Source organism: Poecilia mexicana, unplaced genomic scaffold, assembly GCF_051168715.1.
Source record: "Poecilia mexicana isolate PSO_F unplaced genomic scaffold, ASM5116871v1 scaffold_16, whole genome shotgun sequence".
NCBI classification, from domain to species: Eukaryota; Metazoa; Chordata; class Actinopteri; order Cyprinodontiformes; family Poeciliidae; genus Poecilia; species Poecilia mexicana.
In genome coordinates this window covers 18,128,919-18,148,388 of record NW_028263385.1, presented here as the reverse complement: position 1 = coordinate 18,148,388, position 19,470 = coordinate 18,128,919, and the positions used below count along the sequence as shown (strand labels likewise).

Genomic DNA, 19,470 nt, shown 5'->3' with positions numbered 1-19,470 from the left:
GAAACGCACTCCCTGTCTTCAAAAAGAAAACCAGTCAGGGCTACACAAAGTTTCGCCACTTAAAGAGCAGGAAACCAGTTCATTGCACATTGTCCTTTATAGTCCACACAAAGTTACCCAGAAGATGCTCATTCAGGCAAGAGCAAAGGAGGGAAGTGAAATGCAACAGTGGAAGAGAAAGAGACCAGAGGTAAGGAGAGATTAGATGGGTTCCCATGTCTCTTCCTCGAACACGATCAGTCCGGAACAACGGACATGCATTTATCAGCGTCTGCGGGAGGTTTCCAGCTGGCAGTGGAGCCCTGTGTGCTTGTTAACTGCATTAGCCTAAATTCAGAGAGGCCAGCGGGTGTCAAAGTACAGAGGGGAGGCGGAGAGCCGAGGGGCGGCTGCGGAAGTTGTAGGATGCGTCACGAACAGAAAGCACCAAATTAAGCAAAGATATTGCTGAAAGTAAAATATTTATAGGGCGCAGTGAAATGGAGGAATAACTACTTCAAAATATAACTACATGAAATAAAATCGTTCTTGTTTCGTGGTAAGAGTGGGCGCTCTGGCAAAAACCTTTTTGTAAAGTAAAAATTACACTCCTAGTAATCCGATGTTAAAACACAACTATTAAAGGGATAGTTCAAGATTTTTTTTGAGGAGAGGTAATTTTAGAAGCAGTTAAAATCCAACTCGCAATAGATAACTCTCTCACTGTCTACATTTTAACATTAATACAAGTTAATTTCTGAAGCGTCACAGTTAGAGAAGGGTTAAGATCAATTATGTCTTAAGCAACCCAGTTCTCAAAAAACATGTTAAAAGTTGATCTGAAAGTTCTTTTATTTAAATTTTAAGGGTTTGACCAGCTTGTATTACATGTCTTTTTTGCTGGGAAATGCTGATGGTTGGAGGTAGAACACCACCCTTAATATTTCTGTGTGAAGCACATACTGAGGATGTACAACAATCAAAACTGTGCTCATTTAATAAGATTTTAATGACAAAATAACCCTGTAAAGAAAAACACAGAGCATGCAAGCTAAAGGAACATTTCTGAAACTGTGATACTTTCATTCAGACCATTGGACCCAGTGCCAACTCTAACATTATCATATCAGCCTTTTCTGTTTGAGGGCATTTGTTGCGGAAATGATCAACTTGAGAAATTGAGTCCTGCAATCATCATTATTGTCATATTTTGAGGCAATAACACATGACAGACTTTGCTGCTAATGTAACATCTAACAACATGTAAGCAGTAGAATTTAAGAATAATGGCAAAGTCACAAATTGAGCTAAAAGAAGAAGAAGAAGAAGAAGAAGAAGAAGAAGGCCTTACCGTGACAGCAAGTCTACTCCTGAGGCTATCTCCGCACAAGTGTCAGCTCTTCCTCCATCTGGAGTTAAGTCGTGTTCAGCCAAAACTTTAAGCCTTTGTATCCAGAACCACAGTGACGCAACTAAGGGACGTTAGCAGAGCGATGATGAGCAGGCTGTGACTCTCAAACACCTTCATCAGCTCCCTAATGACTTTTTAACACAAGGTTGTATTTCCCCAGACTCTGCTGAGCACAGGAACTTAACCACTATGTGCATTTTACTTTAATAACACACACACATGCACAAGCACGCACACACACACACACACACACACACACACACACACACACACACACACACACACACACACACACGCATGCATACATTTTACATTTCTCTTGCAGCAACATAGCCGTCCCAGAAAACAGTCATTAAAAGAGTGCAGGTGTTAGCCTGTGGCAGCGCGGACTACTTGCAGGTAAGATGGCATGCAAGTGCTTTCCACCACTGTCTGCCAAGCTGCTGCAGGAAAATGGAAAACAAAGCAAAAAGACAAAAAATATGGCGTCTATGTGACACCGTAAAGACTTGGTCGGCTCTTTCCCTCGTAATTCTATCAAACAGCAGCATAAATACATGTGTTTGACAGAACATTTCATGCATTCTGAGTGTACTAAAAGTCGTGGCGGATATTGATTTTTTTTTTTTTAAATCCCTGATTCAGCTAGCTTTTTGCACAGAAGGAAGCTATCTCCTCGCAGACCTCTGCCCTCCGACCTCCCATCTCCCACTCTGTTTTTTTTTTTTTTAGGCCGCTCGCATTTATGTGTTTTCGGTGATACCAGGTGATTGTCCATTAATGATATTTATTAATAGCTGATTCCTCTCTGACACGACAGGCCTCTGAGTGATGTCCCTGTGAGTGCTCTGGGCACCTCCTGAGAACACACCAGGGTTTCTCTTCCACCAGATGACTTCATATCTATTAACCCTGGGAGGAGAAAGCAGGAGCATGGAGCAGGTACGAAAAGGGAGGGGACCACGCCTATCTGGGGATGGGTAAATCAAAGCTAGTAAGGTCAGGGTGAGCACTTTTATTCCCCTTAAAAGTGGAGCGGTGGGCTATCGGGAGAACCCGTGGCCCTCTGGCGCCTTACAGAAGGTTGGAAAGATTTAACCAGTCTGTGGTGTCACAGTTTAACGACAAAGAGATCAAAGTTTTAAACGGAGACCTTACTCTTCCCATAAAAACAGCCCAGAGATAAATACTGAAGCTTCTGTATGTCTCTGTTCGCTCTTTGTTAACGCAAGACTGGTTCAGAATGTGAGCACAAAGTATTTCTAATTGGTTTAGCAAAATCCCATCTATTTCTGATCCCTGAATGCATCAGGAAACCTGGTAGCTGAGATCAGCAGCTACAGTTACACCTTTGTGCAGCAGCTGTCTCAAGAGTTTTTGGCCATGAACAACAGGCTCCTGGCTTTTATACCTTCGTCTGAGACAGGACTGAGGCAGTCCAGTTTTTAATTTAAACAGGAAGAGGTCCAGCAGATAAAATCTCTCATTGGTAGCAGAAGAATAGTGAACAATTCACCTAAATCCCTAAAATTACAAACTTGAGTCTAAAAACAACAGGAAAGTGAAAAGCTTGTGTGAAACATGCTGAAACACAAGAAAGTTTTAGCTGAAAATCAGGGATTATTGCACTAAATATTAACCTTTCAACTCTTCTAAGTTCTACATTACAAAATAAATATTATAAACATTTTTAATTGCATTACTTGACATCTGAAAAAACTGTACTTTTGTTGTTTTTACAATTTTTTTTATTTATTTTTTGCGATAAAACGCTCATAAAGTCAACATAGTTACTTACATTTTGGGATTAAAATCAAAAATTCACTTATTTCACTCATAACTTATAAACAGGGAAATAAGAGGAACTAGAAATGTTGCTGTGGTCTCCTGATTTGTTCCAGAGTTGTGTCACAGCGCATTACGGCTCTCTAAGTCGTAATCTAAACTAAACATGCTGTATTCAAACTCAGGGGTTTGGTTTAAGGCTCCTGCTCCATCCTCTTTGCTTTCACCACCATTTACCCACCAGTGCCTGCCAGCAAATCCCACTTTCTGTCCCCTAAAACTCCACAACCCCATTAGTTCAATTTTATTAGATTTCCCTCTCGCCCAGAAAGCCAGTAACACCTCCCCTCCCCTGCTCTCCTCTGTCTTTCTCACACACACACACATGCACCTCTTCCCTGTTTCTAACCTCCCCCCAACCCCCTCTGCAGCCTCCCACCCACTCTGTCTGCTTGCCAAGAGCTGGGGACTGTTAAACTGATTTCCTCGGGGAACGTCGAGGCAGACAGTCTGATGGGAGCGTCGGGGCTGCACTGTCGCCCTTTCTCTCCTCGCTCAGGTTCTGGGGCCAAGCCGAACTGAACAGAGCCTCCTTGTGGTTCCAGACACAGACAGGGAAGATGGACGTAGCCCAGCTATCCTGCCAGGGTCGGACGCTCTGGTGGTGCTCGGAGAAAACTGGGGCGGTATGGGGCGCGCAGAGAGACACACACACACACACACACACACACACACACACACACACACACACCCTCAGAGGAGGCATGCTCCAAAGCATGCGCTCAACTCCTGGCAGCTTCTGCACCCTGTCAAGTTAATGGATGGGCCTCTGACTCCAGTCTGCATATCCCCACTGTTCCCTCTCATGTAAAGGCCCCGCGCCAGTGCAGCCCACATGGTTATCGCTACACCTCGCTGTCACGCTGCTGAATACGGAGAACGACCCAAACTGACAGAAAAAGAAAAGCACAAACACATGTCTAAATACTAACATGTTGCGAGATCAGAGAGGATACGTCGCTTGTCACAACTGTCATCTGAAATGTGAGGACTTGAATGAGAGTAACTTCAACGTGCTTAAAGCAATTTTAAAGTTTTCAAGTTTTGTCTCGGGGGGCGGGGGGGAGAATAAAAACTCTTGACGTGCCCCGGGTTCAGTTTTGAAGAATCTTAGATTTAAGAAATGGAATGACACCCGTGTCTAAAAATACCTTGGTTTCACTTTGTATCCAACATTTTAACCAAAAATGTATAAACAATGACAATTATTTCTACAGCTAGATAATAACCGAACACCTTGATTATTGAAGAAGTAATGCTTTTGACAACTGTATTGTTATTTTTACATACAGACCTGAGCAATAGCATGTCAATTGAATCCTATCTTTCCGGTGCTTAATGCCTAAAACATCCAGGCCTTATATAGCAACATGAGATGGTATCAAGTGTTTAATTATCTATAGTCTGTCTGTTTGCATTTTAGCTATCCAGCTGTAGCTTACCTACTAATAGGCATGTATATTGTAGTCAGTTTCCAAGACTTGATGGAAAGTGAAAATATTTCTAAACAGCCAGATTTGTCTTGTTGTATATATGGTATAAGTTGATTAGCCTTTTTTTTCAGTAATGACTAGGGAGTGAGTAGCAACACATGGGTGGATGCTCAGCACTTCCATTCTTTATGTGGCATGCAGTACGGAGCGTCTCAATAAAAAGATTTTCAATGGTAGAATCAGTATGAAGACAAACTTTAACATTGCTCTTTAAAACCGTGCTACACTGCTATACCTTCGGGGAGGAATAAATCTTCCTTCAAAACAGAAAAAGATACCTGAATTTTAAAAATTAATATAAGTGACAGATGAGATGGTCCAGCAAACTGACTCAAGTTTACCAGGTTTATATTCTTACACCGAACAGATCGGATCTCTGACAACCCCAGGTATTATTTCTCCCGTCTACTTTGGAGTCCTGTGAGTATTTTCCTCATTGTCTCTAAAAGAGGGAAGCACAGTCCGGTCTGGCCTGTGTGTCAGTCGGTTTACTCACGCCCATTGATGAGCCCTGAACCATGACGAAATGGCCTTCACATACACTCCTCCCCTTTAGCACCCCTAAAACAACACGCGGTCATCCAAAGACAAACAGATGCAACGTTCTGCACCACCGCTGGCTGACTTGTGCTTACACCACAACCCACACACGAGCAGACGCGCGCACACACAAAGTCACATGTATCTGCTCAAATAAACAGACCCTCGTATAAACAGACCTTAGAAGATTTGAAATGTAGCAGATGTGGATTTGTCTCTAAAAATCGCTTTGTGCCTGTTGAGGTGTCAAAGCGAAGGAAAGTCATTTCACAAATTAATGTGTCAAGGAAGTTTTTTTTTTTTTTTTTCCAGGCTTTTTTTTTACATCTATTGGAAGAATGGATTCAGAAAAATGAAGGAATTTCAGATTTTAGGTTGAGTGTCCGGTTTAACTTTTAAAAAGGCAACCTAAAGCTCATCAGAAATAAAACAAGAAAGCATAGTGACAGTGGAAAGCCTCTCTGGGGAGATATGAAAGACCTCAGCAGCCAATGTTTTTCGTCTTGTCTTGTTGTGCCAGAATCTTTTAAGAAAAGTGATTCAGTGTTTCTAGGATTACTTTTTTGCTACAAGTTCTTCTGTGTAGGATGACTTATAACCTCTATTAATCATAAACAATATGGAACACATGTATGTCCAAATATATTCAACAAATACATGAACACAGTTTAAAATAAACGGTGTTATTTTCTATTTGTTAACTAAATAGGACATATTTGTGGGTGCTCAGTCAGAATATTGTGAGTTAAGTCCCAATTTTCCAACCAATCTTTATATATGTGTGTGAACGTGTGGCTCGGCGAATGAGATGAACAAGTATGAACAGGAAAACTCTGCATGAGTACGCACCATTTGACCTGAGATCGGGTCAGGAGGAAAACCTGGACGTTCCTTTCAGTCGTCAGAACAAAATCAGGACAACCTGTTAATAGAGAACTTTGTGCTAGCTCTCATTTTAACATACCACAGCAGAACCCATTCTGCTGCAGGCAAGGCCCAAATATGTCTGCGTTTCAAACCTTCCAGCCATCACTTGTCATGAAGTGAAGAACCGAGGATACTTGAGGCAACTCTGCCAAGCTGAGAGCCGTGGCAGCAGACTTGAATGAGCTGACTTACACTTGGTATGAAAGGCTAAGAAGTTAATCCGGATAGATGATGGATAACTTGGGTATAAACATTCTTCATTGTTGCACATAAAACTCCATTTGTATAACTTCTGTATACGCTGTTATTGTTACAGAATTTGACTTGGGAACATTGCGGAAGCATTATCAGTGGAGCTCCTTTATTGTTTATTTCCTGAGCTGAATAAACTCGTAGACATTTTCATCCAGCAGACTTCTGGCGCTAAGCCTACTTGACTACATGGCAATAGAAAAAAAAAAAAAAAAAAGACATCTGTAAAAAATCTAAGTTAGTATCTTGCAGCTTATTCAACAACAGTAAACATCCAACACAAATATGCGCAAAGCAGATCTGTATCAAAAACCGATACGCAACCATGAGGGTTTGTCTTATGCTTGCGTTTGTGTTTTGACTAGCGGGACAATGAGTACCAAGAGACGCTGCCAGTCCACTGACAAGCATCCTTTTGCACACACAATGTGCATGCGTACAGACACATACAGTGTCCATGTTCACTGAGGCAGCATGCAGATTCAGCTGTGCTCTTAGCTCACCGTCTCCGCTCAGTGACATCACACCCCGACAATGCCACCATTCACGCAGACATGGCTCGCAAAAGTTGGCCCGCAATTGTACAGGTTTCTGCTTCTCGCACCAAGAAGACGCGCCGCGAAAGGTGTGGGAGAAAATGAATGGGAGGTGTAATTGGGTTACCGTGTATGCTAATGGCTTAGCTGCTGGCAAGAGATTTCGTTCTAAGCTGAAATGAAACCTGACACAGCCACGGCCGTGTCACAGCTCACAGTTTAACTTTATCGGTGCTTTAAGCAAACTGTCTTTACTTGCACACTCTTTAGAGATTAGATGATGTTCAATCTGAATGCCAAATGTTCCTAGTCAAATATAAAGAAATATTAGAACGGTGAGTTGTTCACAAGTGACTAGATAAATAACAATACTGTGATTATTGGTTTTCTTGTGTGCTATGAAATGTTTCTTTAAGAGCAGCTCCCCCTTTTTTTCCTCCTTCAAGTAAAAAGGAGCATATTTAGAGCATGCCAGGAATTATGTCATCCACTATTCTGGTGCCAGCTCCACAGTGGAGCAGGCTGCACTGAAAGAACATATAGTATTGTTTACCACATAAAAATCTCAGCACCTAGACCAATGCTTAGTGACAAATTTATTGTCCTTAGTAACAATGTAAACAATAGATAATTGGGAGATAATAAATAACACATTTTCATACACCAGCACCAGGGCTGTCTCAAGGCTGCCTTGCCTGAAATTAGAAAGCGAGCCAGGATGTGTGCAAGCACGGCACTTTTTCAAAGGAGGCAGAGGAACAATGGGAAAACTCCTCTGTTTGGAAAAAGGTCCTGCTGACATGAGCTGAGTCTGGTGCCATGATGAAGATATTCTTGGCTATTAAACAATACTGATGGTGTAAACACAGATTCACACACAAACTTCACTTGTCAACAAATATTTTAAAAGGCTCTATCTTTTTCTTCTGTTTTCGAAACAAAATGAAACAAATCTATGGGCAATAATCAAGCTTTGACGTGTTAATTTATCCAGAAACAATATCTGAAAACAGCGCATGAATTTCACAAAATAATCTTTTTTAAATTCCATGCTCAATCATATTTCTCTCTATATATATGTGAATATCTAAAAACTGAAAAACAATCTAACCTTTTCAGACTTTTCAAGCTTGAAGAGCAACCCTGAAGATATTAAACCATTTACGCGTGAAGAGAGAAAGAAAACAAGTTAATCAGTTTTTCATCACTTGTCCATGTTCATTATGTGAATCGCTCCCTGCGTGCTTTTTTTTAATTTCCCGATTTCCTCCCTCTGTTTGTGTGTTAGTCTGTTGCCATTTAAGCGTCTGTCACTAAGCAAACGACGACAATACAAAGCTGAGGCATGACATGTATGCGCGAGCGTGCACGAGCGGTTTGCAAGGCCCCGTGGAGAACTGGCTCTGCGCAGTGATGTAATGCTTTGGCCGGCAAGCTGTGGAACTTGGCCTCGTCTCCACTGTGTTTCCTCCACGCTGCGAGGGTCAACTATCCCACAACCTCCAGCACACAACACGCACTGTTCAATTCCCTGGACCACAACAGAGCAGAATTCAACCACACCCGGCACCATGAGCACCCAGTCCTAAACAAGAAGGAAAAACACACTTGAAACAAGATTAATAAAACATTCCAGCCCTTAGAAAGCGACTCGAAGCATTAAGGAAAGGCAGGCGTGTCGATTATTCCACCAACAGGCTGTGCTCTACCACTTAAACGACCGCACTTACAGGCTGAAATCTGGACAACAAAGAATCACAGTGATAGAGTCTTCAGCCCAAAGAGCGCAAACAGAGAGCTCAGAGCAAGATACGAGTCCCCCAGGGGCCACAGCAGTCCTTTGGCTCATTAACTATTTACACCAGAGACAGTCCTCCCTACTGCTCTGGCCCACCACAAAATCAATTAGCCTTCATTAGCCCATGCTCTGGGCATGCTTTCTCTGAAGGGAGGGATAACCCTGCAACCAGTGCCTCCAGTTACTGCAGAATATCAAACGGTCACACAGACGTGTTGCGATGCTTTCACGTCGAAAGAAGGACAAAGGAAAATGGAGCGAGGTTTGTTGTAGAAACATAAATCTTTTAGCTTTTCACTGTTGAGTGTCACCGAACGTCAATACCGTCTCACCTTCCGTCTCCCTTGCCCGTCCTGCCTGTGTGTGTGTGTGTGTGTGTGTGTATTGCTCACATTGCCTGTCAGAATCCCACTCAATCCCTTTCTCCGCTCTCCCAGTGTTAGCGCTGGCAGGAAGAGTCCATCCAGGTCTGCGCCTCTGAGGTGTGGGGTTACAGTACGGAGATTTCCAATTGGCGGAAAGTCAACATGGTCGGGGTAATGTGATTAGGGCCGGATTGAGAACGTCGCAGGGGACACATGGGCCTGATCACGGCCTAGTTACCCGATAGCACGGCCGTATTTATTGACAGGGCCCAGCGAGGATATCACAGACATTAGAGACCCGGTGTATGCTTATGAAACCTGTGCTGGAGATTGCACCCAGATAACACAATTAGTCTCTCACTTTCTGCCCACAATCAGGGAATTCCATCAGTCGTGTTCAGACATCAGGGAGTAGAATCTCAATGGGTCCAAATTTGGTTGCCGAACGGCCAACAAACCAGAAAGTTGCGCGGTTAAGGGGGCCTGCAGCCATTTAGAGAGCACATGTTTATGGGAGAGCTAACCGAGCATTTACAATTCAATTACACAGATAGTAGGAGGGAAAAAAAAGGGGTAAGATGTGTCTGGATGACGGCCAGAGGAGAGATAAGCCTAATACACTAATATTGTGTTACCTTAGTGTGTTACCATAGGAACGGTTGAGGAGATTCAAAAGACTACAAAGGCAATCAATCTTGAGAGAGCAGGAGGAAGAGGGAGAATTAAATGCCCTGGGACTGCTCCCGCTCTCCTCTATCAGAGCAATAACTCTTCTGATGACCCCATGCTACCTCCTCTTTCCTCTCTCTACAAGATGTTTCTCCCCTAAAAGACCTGCTATCTGCAAGAGTCTCCAAACATTACAAACCGGCCAAAGCTTTTCATCATAGCTTGGGATTTTTTTTTTTTTAGTTATCAAGGTTTTGACTATGCACTTATTTATTCAGAAAACAAAGGTTTGCAGTTGGCTATGTTGCTACAGAAATAAGCAGTTTTGTTCACCTTGAGGGCAACTTTTCAAAAAATTTTAAAAGTGCAATGCAAAAGTAGTCAGATTTATTTTTTTACTGGCTGTTGTATTATAAACAGGAACTTCAATGTATTGTATTAGGAGTTGATTTTTTATTATTATTATTATTTCAGATCAACATGTAAACCACTATGTGTGATGAAAACTAATACAGCACATTGCCCTGAACACACCATCCCCACAGTTAAGCATAGTGGTGGCAGCATCATGCTGTTGGGATATTTCAAAAACTGGAGAAAAGATTTGAGACTGGCACAGTGTTTCACTTTACAGCAGAACAACAACCTTTAAAGCCGGACATATGTCAGACGATATAACTTGACCTGAGATTTGAGGATCAAAGATGCTGTCCACCGAATTTGAAGTTGAGGTTTTACAAAAAAAAAAAAACAACAATAGAGACATCCTGCAAAAGACTAGTGGTGAAATGTGATTGTACAAAGTGTTCTCTCACTGGGAATGACACATTGCACAATTTTGCTAACAATATATAATTTCCTTCAGCTTCACAAATCTGCACTACTATCACATCATATTTTTATAAAAAAAATAAAATAAAATAAAAACTTTGATTTTACCCTCTTGTGGTACAAAACCTTGCCAAGGGAATGCACATTAATCATTCAGTCAGCTAAAAGTGTAAAGGTGGTAGACTATGCAGATGAAAGAACAAAACGTCACATCGACTTCCCACCAACTCTTTCGCCTTGTCATTTATCCTCCATGCCTCCTTAAACTACAAGCACAATCGTCTTTCAGCCTTTCATCTTCTTCTTCTTCTTTGTACACATCCCATTCCCACTGCCGTAACTGCCTGCTTTGTGAGGGATGAGGTCATTTGATTTTTTTTCCCCACAGCGTTAAACTAGTGCTAACAAGTTGCAGGACCTACAGAACATGTTCTGTACATTAAGATATACATCAGGCAGTCGGTGGGCAAGCAACCCACAACCACATAAAGGGCCCATTATTCAAGCCGGAGTCGCCAGCGCTGCACTGGCAGGTTGAGACTCAGCTTTGATTACACACCGAATGATGAAATCCACACAAGCCTGAGAGCACAGCGTTGCTGGCACAGCCCAGTGGAAAAGAAAGTTGCAACACTTGTGTGTCTGTGTGTGTGTGTGTGTGTGCGTGCGTGTGTGTGTGTGTGTGTGTGTGTGTGTGTGTGTGTGTGTGTGTGTGTGCGTGTGTGGGTGTGTGTGTGGGTGTGTGTGTGTGTGTGTGTGTGCAGAAATCAGTTTGTATCCTTGTGGATACTTGCATATATACTCACCAGTTTGGCTTCGGAGTGCATTGAGGGAATGTGAGTGGAGCACGAGTTGCTGTGGGCGGGGCTCGGCATGCCCATCATGTTGGAACCCATGGACATTTGCCTTTCCATCTAAAGATATTCAAATAAAATAAAATAAAGATACAGACAGACACTTACTGGTATTTTCTAGCAAAACTACTCACACACTTACAAAACCTTTCACATTCTTTTCACTCTATGGTTATGTGCTTTTATGCTTTTTTGTTGAGATTTCATGTGACGCACCCACATAAAGTAATGCAAAATTTCAAAGTGGAGGAAACTGCATGGTTGTAACAATTTTATTCAAGTAGCAATCTCAAGAAAGTGGCATCCATTTGCTGAAATTATGTTTTCTTTTCTTCTTTTTTTTAAATGTTGGTGAGTTATCTTGATTATGTCACAAAATCACCATCGGGACAAAAGTGTGAGACTCTTACCAACTAGGCTACGACGGATGAGATGAGAGAGCGTGAGAGCCTGATTTCGCATGACAGGCTGGCCCTGTGCACAGCTCTGTGTGATGATAACTGGAGCTGACCCAAAACAGGAAGCCAGAACGGAGGGACTTAACACAGGAAGCCAGTGCAAAAGGAGTGTGTGCGGTGCAAATATATATTCATGTATGTATACGTGCATGTGTGTGCTCCTGATAGCGCCGCGACTTTCTGTCAGAGTGAAACATCAAAGCTCGGTCACTCTAGCTACAATGTGCATTAATGCAACAATCAGGGATTAAATCAGAATGATCAGTACTTAAGGTGTGTATCAGCGTGTGATGACGTGGTCTGCCTCTGACTGATACCTGAGACCTGAATGTGAGGAAATCAGCTGGGTAAGCTGACATGGGTGAGAGGTCACCTGTGCAAGGGCGATAATATGACTAGCGTTTGCCATGAAATGTAAGCAGGAAAGAAGAAACCTTTGTTTCAGAGTCTAAAAGCATATATATATATACATATATATGTGTGTGTGTGTGTGTGTGTGTGTGTGTGTGTGTGTGTGCGTGTGCGTGCGTGCGTGCGTGCGTGCGTGCGTGCGTGCGTGCGTGCGTGCGTGTGTGTGTGTGTGTGTGTGAACAGCGCTCTGGCCCCTCAGCTCTCTGGCTGGTGTGGTGGTCTCAAAGAGAAATGACCCCCCACTCCCCACCGTCATTTTGCCGCAGCCCCTTCCTCCACCATGTGTCCGCAGAGACTTAGGTCTAGAACCTGACACACAACCTTAATTGCAGTAAGTGTGTTTTGTGTAAAAATATCACCCAAACCTGCACCCCTTTCCTGAACCGTCAATCTTCCCCCAAATCACTTAGCTCCTAATTTAATAAACATGGGCGGGACATTTTCCGTACCATAAACACAGCTTGTCTTGAGTTACAATGAGAACATATGTTATATCCTGATGTGAGGAGCTTTCTGCACATTGTTATTATTTCTGTTACACACTGTGGTTCTAAATCTCTTAAAGACAAGAGTTTAAAGCCTAAACCCGCAGGACGAATCCTTCACTCCTGCAGGAGCTGATTTACTCTGCAGGGCAGTAATTTTAATAGTGATAAAAAACATCCCCAACAGCAAACCCACATGCAGTACACAGAGAGGTGGCCTCCGTAAGTGAACATGCACTGTAATCTGTCGTTACACTCACGGGCATCAACACGGCGGAGGAGCCGGGCATGGTTGGGTCTGGCAGGGTTCCAGGCATGGAGGCTGGCAGAGGCTGTCTCTGTCTGTTTCGTAGGTGCAGTAGTGAGGACAGCGAGCCGGGGACTGGCCTGAAAATACACACAAACATCACATCACAACATCAAGTTGTGCTCTTATACTGACTGTAATCTAGCAGTCTATCATCCTTCAAACCAGCTCTGCATCAGTTCTCTACGTCCTTTCCTGTTTCCATTTTGTACCTGCAACCAAAGGATTATGTATTTTGCTTTGCAGAGAAGTATTTTTGAGAAGTTTTATCTCTTTATGTGGAGATATATAATCCTTAAAAAGTTTAAATCTCATTTACAATTGAATTTATTTGCTAATTGCATGTTTAAAAATTTATATCTCACCCTAATTTCATTTATTTCGGATCTGATCAATGGTTGGGCAGTAAATTCTAATGAAATATGACAGATTGTGATCAAATAAACTCCAAGTAACTTCTTGCTGGTAGATAAAACCAAAGAAATATATTTTCTTTCAGTGCACTAAGAGTAAAATTGAGAAAAAAATGTCATCTTAATATTTGACATTCTAGGATCCAAATGATAAAATCCAAATCAATTATTTCTAAATACAATGTTTTGATGAATAAATATAATTAGAAACAGGATCATAAACTTTCAGGGTGCAGTTTTGGTTACAAAAAAAAAAAAAATTGTAACCAAAAAACAATTATAACAAGTACTTTCTCAATACTGTCTAAATTAAACACACTTATTGGTTCTAATTATTTTTACATACATTTGATGCGCTCCATTGAAGAGTAAAATAAACGAAATGCTCATATAGTGAGCCACGGGAAATAATAGTACCGAACACCACACGAAAAAACAAAAAAAGACATACATGATGAAGAAAAAAATAAGAGAAAATGTGGTGGACTATATCTGAATTAGTGGTTCCTGATATGTAATCATTATATAATCAATATGATGCAAGGTTTAATCTTTAATATGGGCTCACGTGCATCTAATCCCACTTCCCTAAAAGTTGACCTGGTACAGTTTTTAGCAAATATTACGTATACTGGCAAATCATGCTACTTGCAATGGACAGCAGATTTACAAACGTCAAAAATAGAACAAAAAATATAAATATAAATATAAATATATCCTCGTAAATTATATGCAGTTTCACATGAAGTTGAATTGAGCCCTTCATGTCTTTTAAAGAACCTCTGCTCTCAGCTTGCTCCTGCTGACATCTTTTGAATCCACTTTACACAGCCAAAAAAAATACATATTCATGGAATAGATGAACGTGGTCATGCTTAGTGAGTAATATTTTTTTTTCCTCAGCTACCACATGTGATGTGCAGTGGAAGAGCTGTGGAGAAAATCCTCTTTGGTGGCCACGAAAAAGTGCAACAACTGGCCAATGAATACTGGAGGCCACATCAATAAGTAATATGCAGAGAGGCCCGCGCTAAGCTTCAGCTAATGACAGCAGTCACGTCTCAATTGCATGGCTCAGCCATACTACCTACATCTGCACGCTGTCAAATCATTTATACAACTGCCACTAAATCCCCACTTGTCAGAACATCAATTTCCAGCTGCAGGACGCGTGCATGCGTAAAGTTACATTCAGCCTAAAAACGGCACTCTCTGCATGATTTTTTAATAACCCGCAGCAGCGAAATCAATAATTCTCCAGTTATCGGTAACATCAGGATGGATGCTGCTGCTCAAAGAGTCAATAAAGCTCAGTTTTCTTCAGCATTTAAAAAAATAGAACCGGGTAGAAGCATTTAGGCAAGGAGTGTTGAATGAATTAAAGAAATCAATCGACAGCATCGCCTTTTTTTTTTTTTTTACCGTAATAGTGAGCAGTGAAGGACTGGTGTCAAAATAGAGGGGTGCAGTGGAGCAAACAGTCCCACACCTGAATAAATACCTGTATTTTTCCAGACCTAAAAATGAGCATTTATGCCTCAGACATTTTTGATTGCTACACACACACACACACACACACACACACACACATTCACATACAGGACTATTACCATCTGACTACGTGTCAGTCCTGTCTAACATCCCAATTTATCACAATCACACCCATTTAGCAGCACTTATGACACCTGAGCAGCGCAGCGAATCCAAGCATTCCCACATGGGAAAAGTCATGAAAGTACAATGAGCTGCATAGCATGGTTCCACATTTACACTATTTCAACATGAACACTGTGGAAATGTGAGAGGATAAAGCAGCACTTGAATGGTGAAAAAAAAAATTGTTTGCATGTTTATAAAATCCCGCCTAATGATATTTTTAATACTTTGTAGACATAAAGCAATAGCTTTAAGTGGTGATTTTTTTGTGTGTGTTTCAATTTGAATTTTATGACTGAACAATCCTCTAAATCTAGAAGCACATTTTTTTTTAATTTACAGTACTCATTGTTGTCCAGCTATATATATAAAATTCTCTTTAGATTTATTGTCCTGCTAACTTGTCAAATTATAACCTTTTTAAAGGTAAGTACAAGTATTCATACCCCTTGAACTTTTCCGCACAACCAACAGGTGTGTGTTGGTCAATTACTAATTGACCAACACACAACTGCAAAACTGAAAAGTGGAATAAAAAGAACTTAAAATAAATAAATAAATAAATAAATAAATAAATAAATAAATAAATAAATAAATAAATAAATAAATAAATAAATAAATAAATGCAATTTTCTTGGCTATACATAAAGAAAATTTGTTGTAGTTTGAATTACCACAGACCTACTAAAACAGCACTCTATTAAACTGAAAGGCTACCTTAGGAGAGAGGCCTATGATAGCTCAGGAGTACGTTGGCCTTTATAAATAGGGGGAAAGAAGAAAGTCATTGGTGGATGAAAGGAAGCTCAAAGAAAGTCCAGTTTCAACACTTTTCCTCTCCCATGAAGCAGGTCAGCAGCTACAAACATATAATCAGAGCTACAGCAGAATGGAGGAGATCAGAGCTTCTTAACCCTGGTCGTCACTGCCCTCCCACACGGCCCTGCATGTTTTAGGCTTCTGCAGCACTTGATGGCATGCAGAGGAGAAAAATGCAAGAATTTGAATCAAGTGTGCTGGAGCAGAGAGACATCAAAAACATGAAGGACCATCAGCCCTACGGGGTTAAGAACCACTAGATCAAAGCATACTCATGTGTCAGAATGGCCCAGTCAAAGCCCAAGCCTAACTAAAATTGAGAATCATATGCGAAGCCACAGGTGCTCTCCATCCAATCTGACTGACCTTGAGCTATTTTGCAAAGAAGAAGCAAAAATGTAAGTTTCCACATGTGCAGCTGGAAGGGTGCCACATCAACAGACTTGCAATAGCAGGAAGGATGTATACAAACACACATCACATTTTTATTTATTTTTTTCTTCTTTAAACATTCCATAAAACAGTCTATCATCTCCCTTCCACATCACAGTTATACTCTACTTTGTGTCGGTCCATCGCGTAAACTTTCAACAGCACACTGTTCTGTTAGGCTGCAATGTAACATAAGACAAAGGGGAATGAATACTTGCAGGGCACTCTAGTTATGCATGAAAGAATATATGCTTCATAGATTATTGATCCTGACTTCAATTTCTTGTGACTCCAGAGGAAAAAAATCTCAATAGCACAAGTTAAAATGGAGCACAGCGCAGGTACATGTAGCCTCTTGCTTTCTGAAAAAGAAAGTCCCCCTTTGAGTCATTTACTAAGGAGACACATCGGTGTTAGCATGGCTAACACCAAGTCTGTGTTTGTCACCAACTCACATAAAAACAGTCTGCTAATTGAACAGAGGGAAAAACAACACTAGCATCTGACAGCACTGTGCTTTTTTCAGTTTAAATAATTAGACGTCTCAGAGAGTCTAACACATAAAACAATGCATGGCTTTTATTTACAAACCACTTCCTTACTGATCAGGAGATTGTGTTTAATGCTATTTGTGGACTTGACTAATCGTGCAATCATAAAAGTAATTTTTAATGAACTACATATTCCAGGCGCTGTTTTGTTTCTTATGTGGGTTAGTAGGTTCTTGTGCTCGTAACACCCTTAAGATAACCAAAAAAAACAACAACAAAAATACCTTTTAGTTGCAGTCATGCCATACTTTAAGTTGCGGGAACATGTGCGTATGCATATGAGTGAATAATAACAGTCTCGGCTGAGGGGTTGATAATAGCCTGTGCCGTAGGGCCCTGGGGGGGGGAGCAGGTAGACACTCCACAGTCCTGACCCCGCACTCTCACATTACTGAGTGCCTCGCTCTCCTTCTCAATCCCCGCCCAAGAACCACCACCATACCACCAACGCCGCCCACCTTCACTCCACCATGACATCATTACTGGATCTTCTTCCCTGCCTGAACCCCTCTACTGCTTATTTTTTGTTCTGCTCTCTCCTTTGACTGTCACTTTTCTGGTATGTTTTTTTTCCAAGTGGAAGAGAAAACTTTTTTTTTTTTTTTTTTACGTTTTATTAGTTTAGTATAACTCTTTTCTGGGCCCCTCAGGGTGGTCATACTTGAGCTCAAGTCTCTCTGTTCTAATCAAACCTGCAGTGTGCGCACACCGCCCCAGTCCCCAACTCCAACTCAAGTGTAGGGACTTAAAACACAAGCGGGCCTGGCTGTCATCCAAAGCGGCCGAAAGACGGAGAGAGGTTCACTCAGTCCACTGACTCACGTCCTTCCCTTTTTGACTCCGCTCCAGCAATGATGTAATGCTCTTGGCTTTTCTCCCTCCCCCCACCCAGTGCCTCCATACCCCTTGATTTTGTCCCTCCCTCCTCTCCTCTCCACTCCTCTCCTCTGCGCCTCACTTTCCCTCTCTTTCTCTGCTGGACCCTTCCAGCATCGCTGCACTGGCTCCTCGCTGGGTGAAGTCACTGTGAGCTCGGGATAGACGCAGCAGCTAAAAAGTTTTGTACGTAACCAAAACAGCCCAGGGCCAAGTTCCAGACATTTGGGAGATGGTGGTGCAGTCGCCATGGGAACAGTGATAAACAGAAAAAGAAACAAGGGCCTCAAACAGCTTGCAGCTGCCTGGCTCTTAGAGTAAACACTGCGCAGGACCTGCCCCTGATTTACTGCCTTTAATCACTGGTGGGAGGAGAGTGCCATGGGGTTTGGACTGAGGAAATAATACGAATCTGATCAAATAAATCAGCTGTAATGGGTTACAACACAGGCTGACTTTTATTAGCGTGCTAGAGATGAGATGGATGCGGCGAGGGAGCTTCACTGGGGAAGGATCTGGGATGGGGCGTCCTCACTTTAGGGGGGGCCACAGGCTGAGCCAACCCTTTCCAAAGCACAGTTGATGAACGGCTGTCAATAATGCTTTTTTTTTTTTTTAACCAATAAGCTTCATTGTACGGCGCCTTGCAAAAGTATTCCCACGCCTCGAACTTTTTCAGATTTTGTTGTGTTGCAAACAAAAGCATTTTGTTTGACATTTCAATTGTGAAGTGGAAGGAAAAGAAAATAGGTTTCTAACATTCTCTTTTACAAAATTAAAGAATTTTAGTTCTCAGGCACTCGTTTAGATCGAAGTATAATGAAGTGTTAGAATGGCCCATTCAAAGTTCAGACCTAAATCCAATTGATAATCTGTGGCAGGATGTGAATGTTGGTATTCACAACCGCAGTCAATCCAGTGTGAATAGGCTTTAGCTGTTTTGAAAAGAACAATACACATTCCCCTATAGACTTTCAGCTGTAATTATAACAACATGCTGTTGGATGCACCTATATGACATCTTTCAGATTTTTATGAAAATACTTTTTGTTATAATCCTCTACTTGATCTAATTTATATCTTAAAATCCTAATAAAATATATCGTAGCATATGGTTATGGGATCCTGTTTGAATTCAAGAGCAAGTCACAGTATATCCAAAGTGGAGTTGTTTACATTTAGGGAAAGAGGAGGAAGGATAAGACCGTTTTTTTTCTTTTCTTTTTCTTTTTTTTTTCACTATGAACAAAATTATGTCAGTACGGTTCTACCAGCAGTGAATCAGAAAAAGCACCCACCAGCCTAAGTCATCTCTGAACAAGCTAACCTGACACCTGTCGTCACTGGTTTCCCAACAGCTGGGAAACGCAGCTCCTTTCACTTTCTCACATTCCATCGCCGCTGCTTTTCATCGAACACAAACATGCAAATAAATCCGATTAACACTGCGCATGTCAGTCCCTCGCTGAACTTTTCTCCTTTTCATTCTGATTCATGTCTTCTCTTGTTGCCTGTTATTTCCACCCTCACATTCTTTTTATAATCTTGAAATGTTATTTTCC

General features: G+C 41.6%; 1 protein-coding gene across 1 annotated transcript in view; it reads right to left on the bottom strand.

The window, feature by feature from the left end:
• Positions 1-19,470, bottom strand: part of creb5b (cAMP responsive element binding protein 5b) — a 39,488-nt gene that overhangs the window by 9,554 nt on the left and 10,464 nt on the right. Inside the window, exons 5-6 of the mRNA XM_014994418.2 lie at positions 13,115-13,241; positions 11,453-11,560 (exon numbers count right to left, since the gene is read on the bottom strand). Of these exons, the coding sequence (XP_014849904.2) occupies positions 11,453-11,560; positions 13,115-13,241 (235 nt within the window). The remainder of the gene's footprint in view (positions 1-11,452; positions 11,561-13,114; positions 13,242-19,470) is intronic.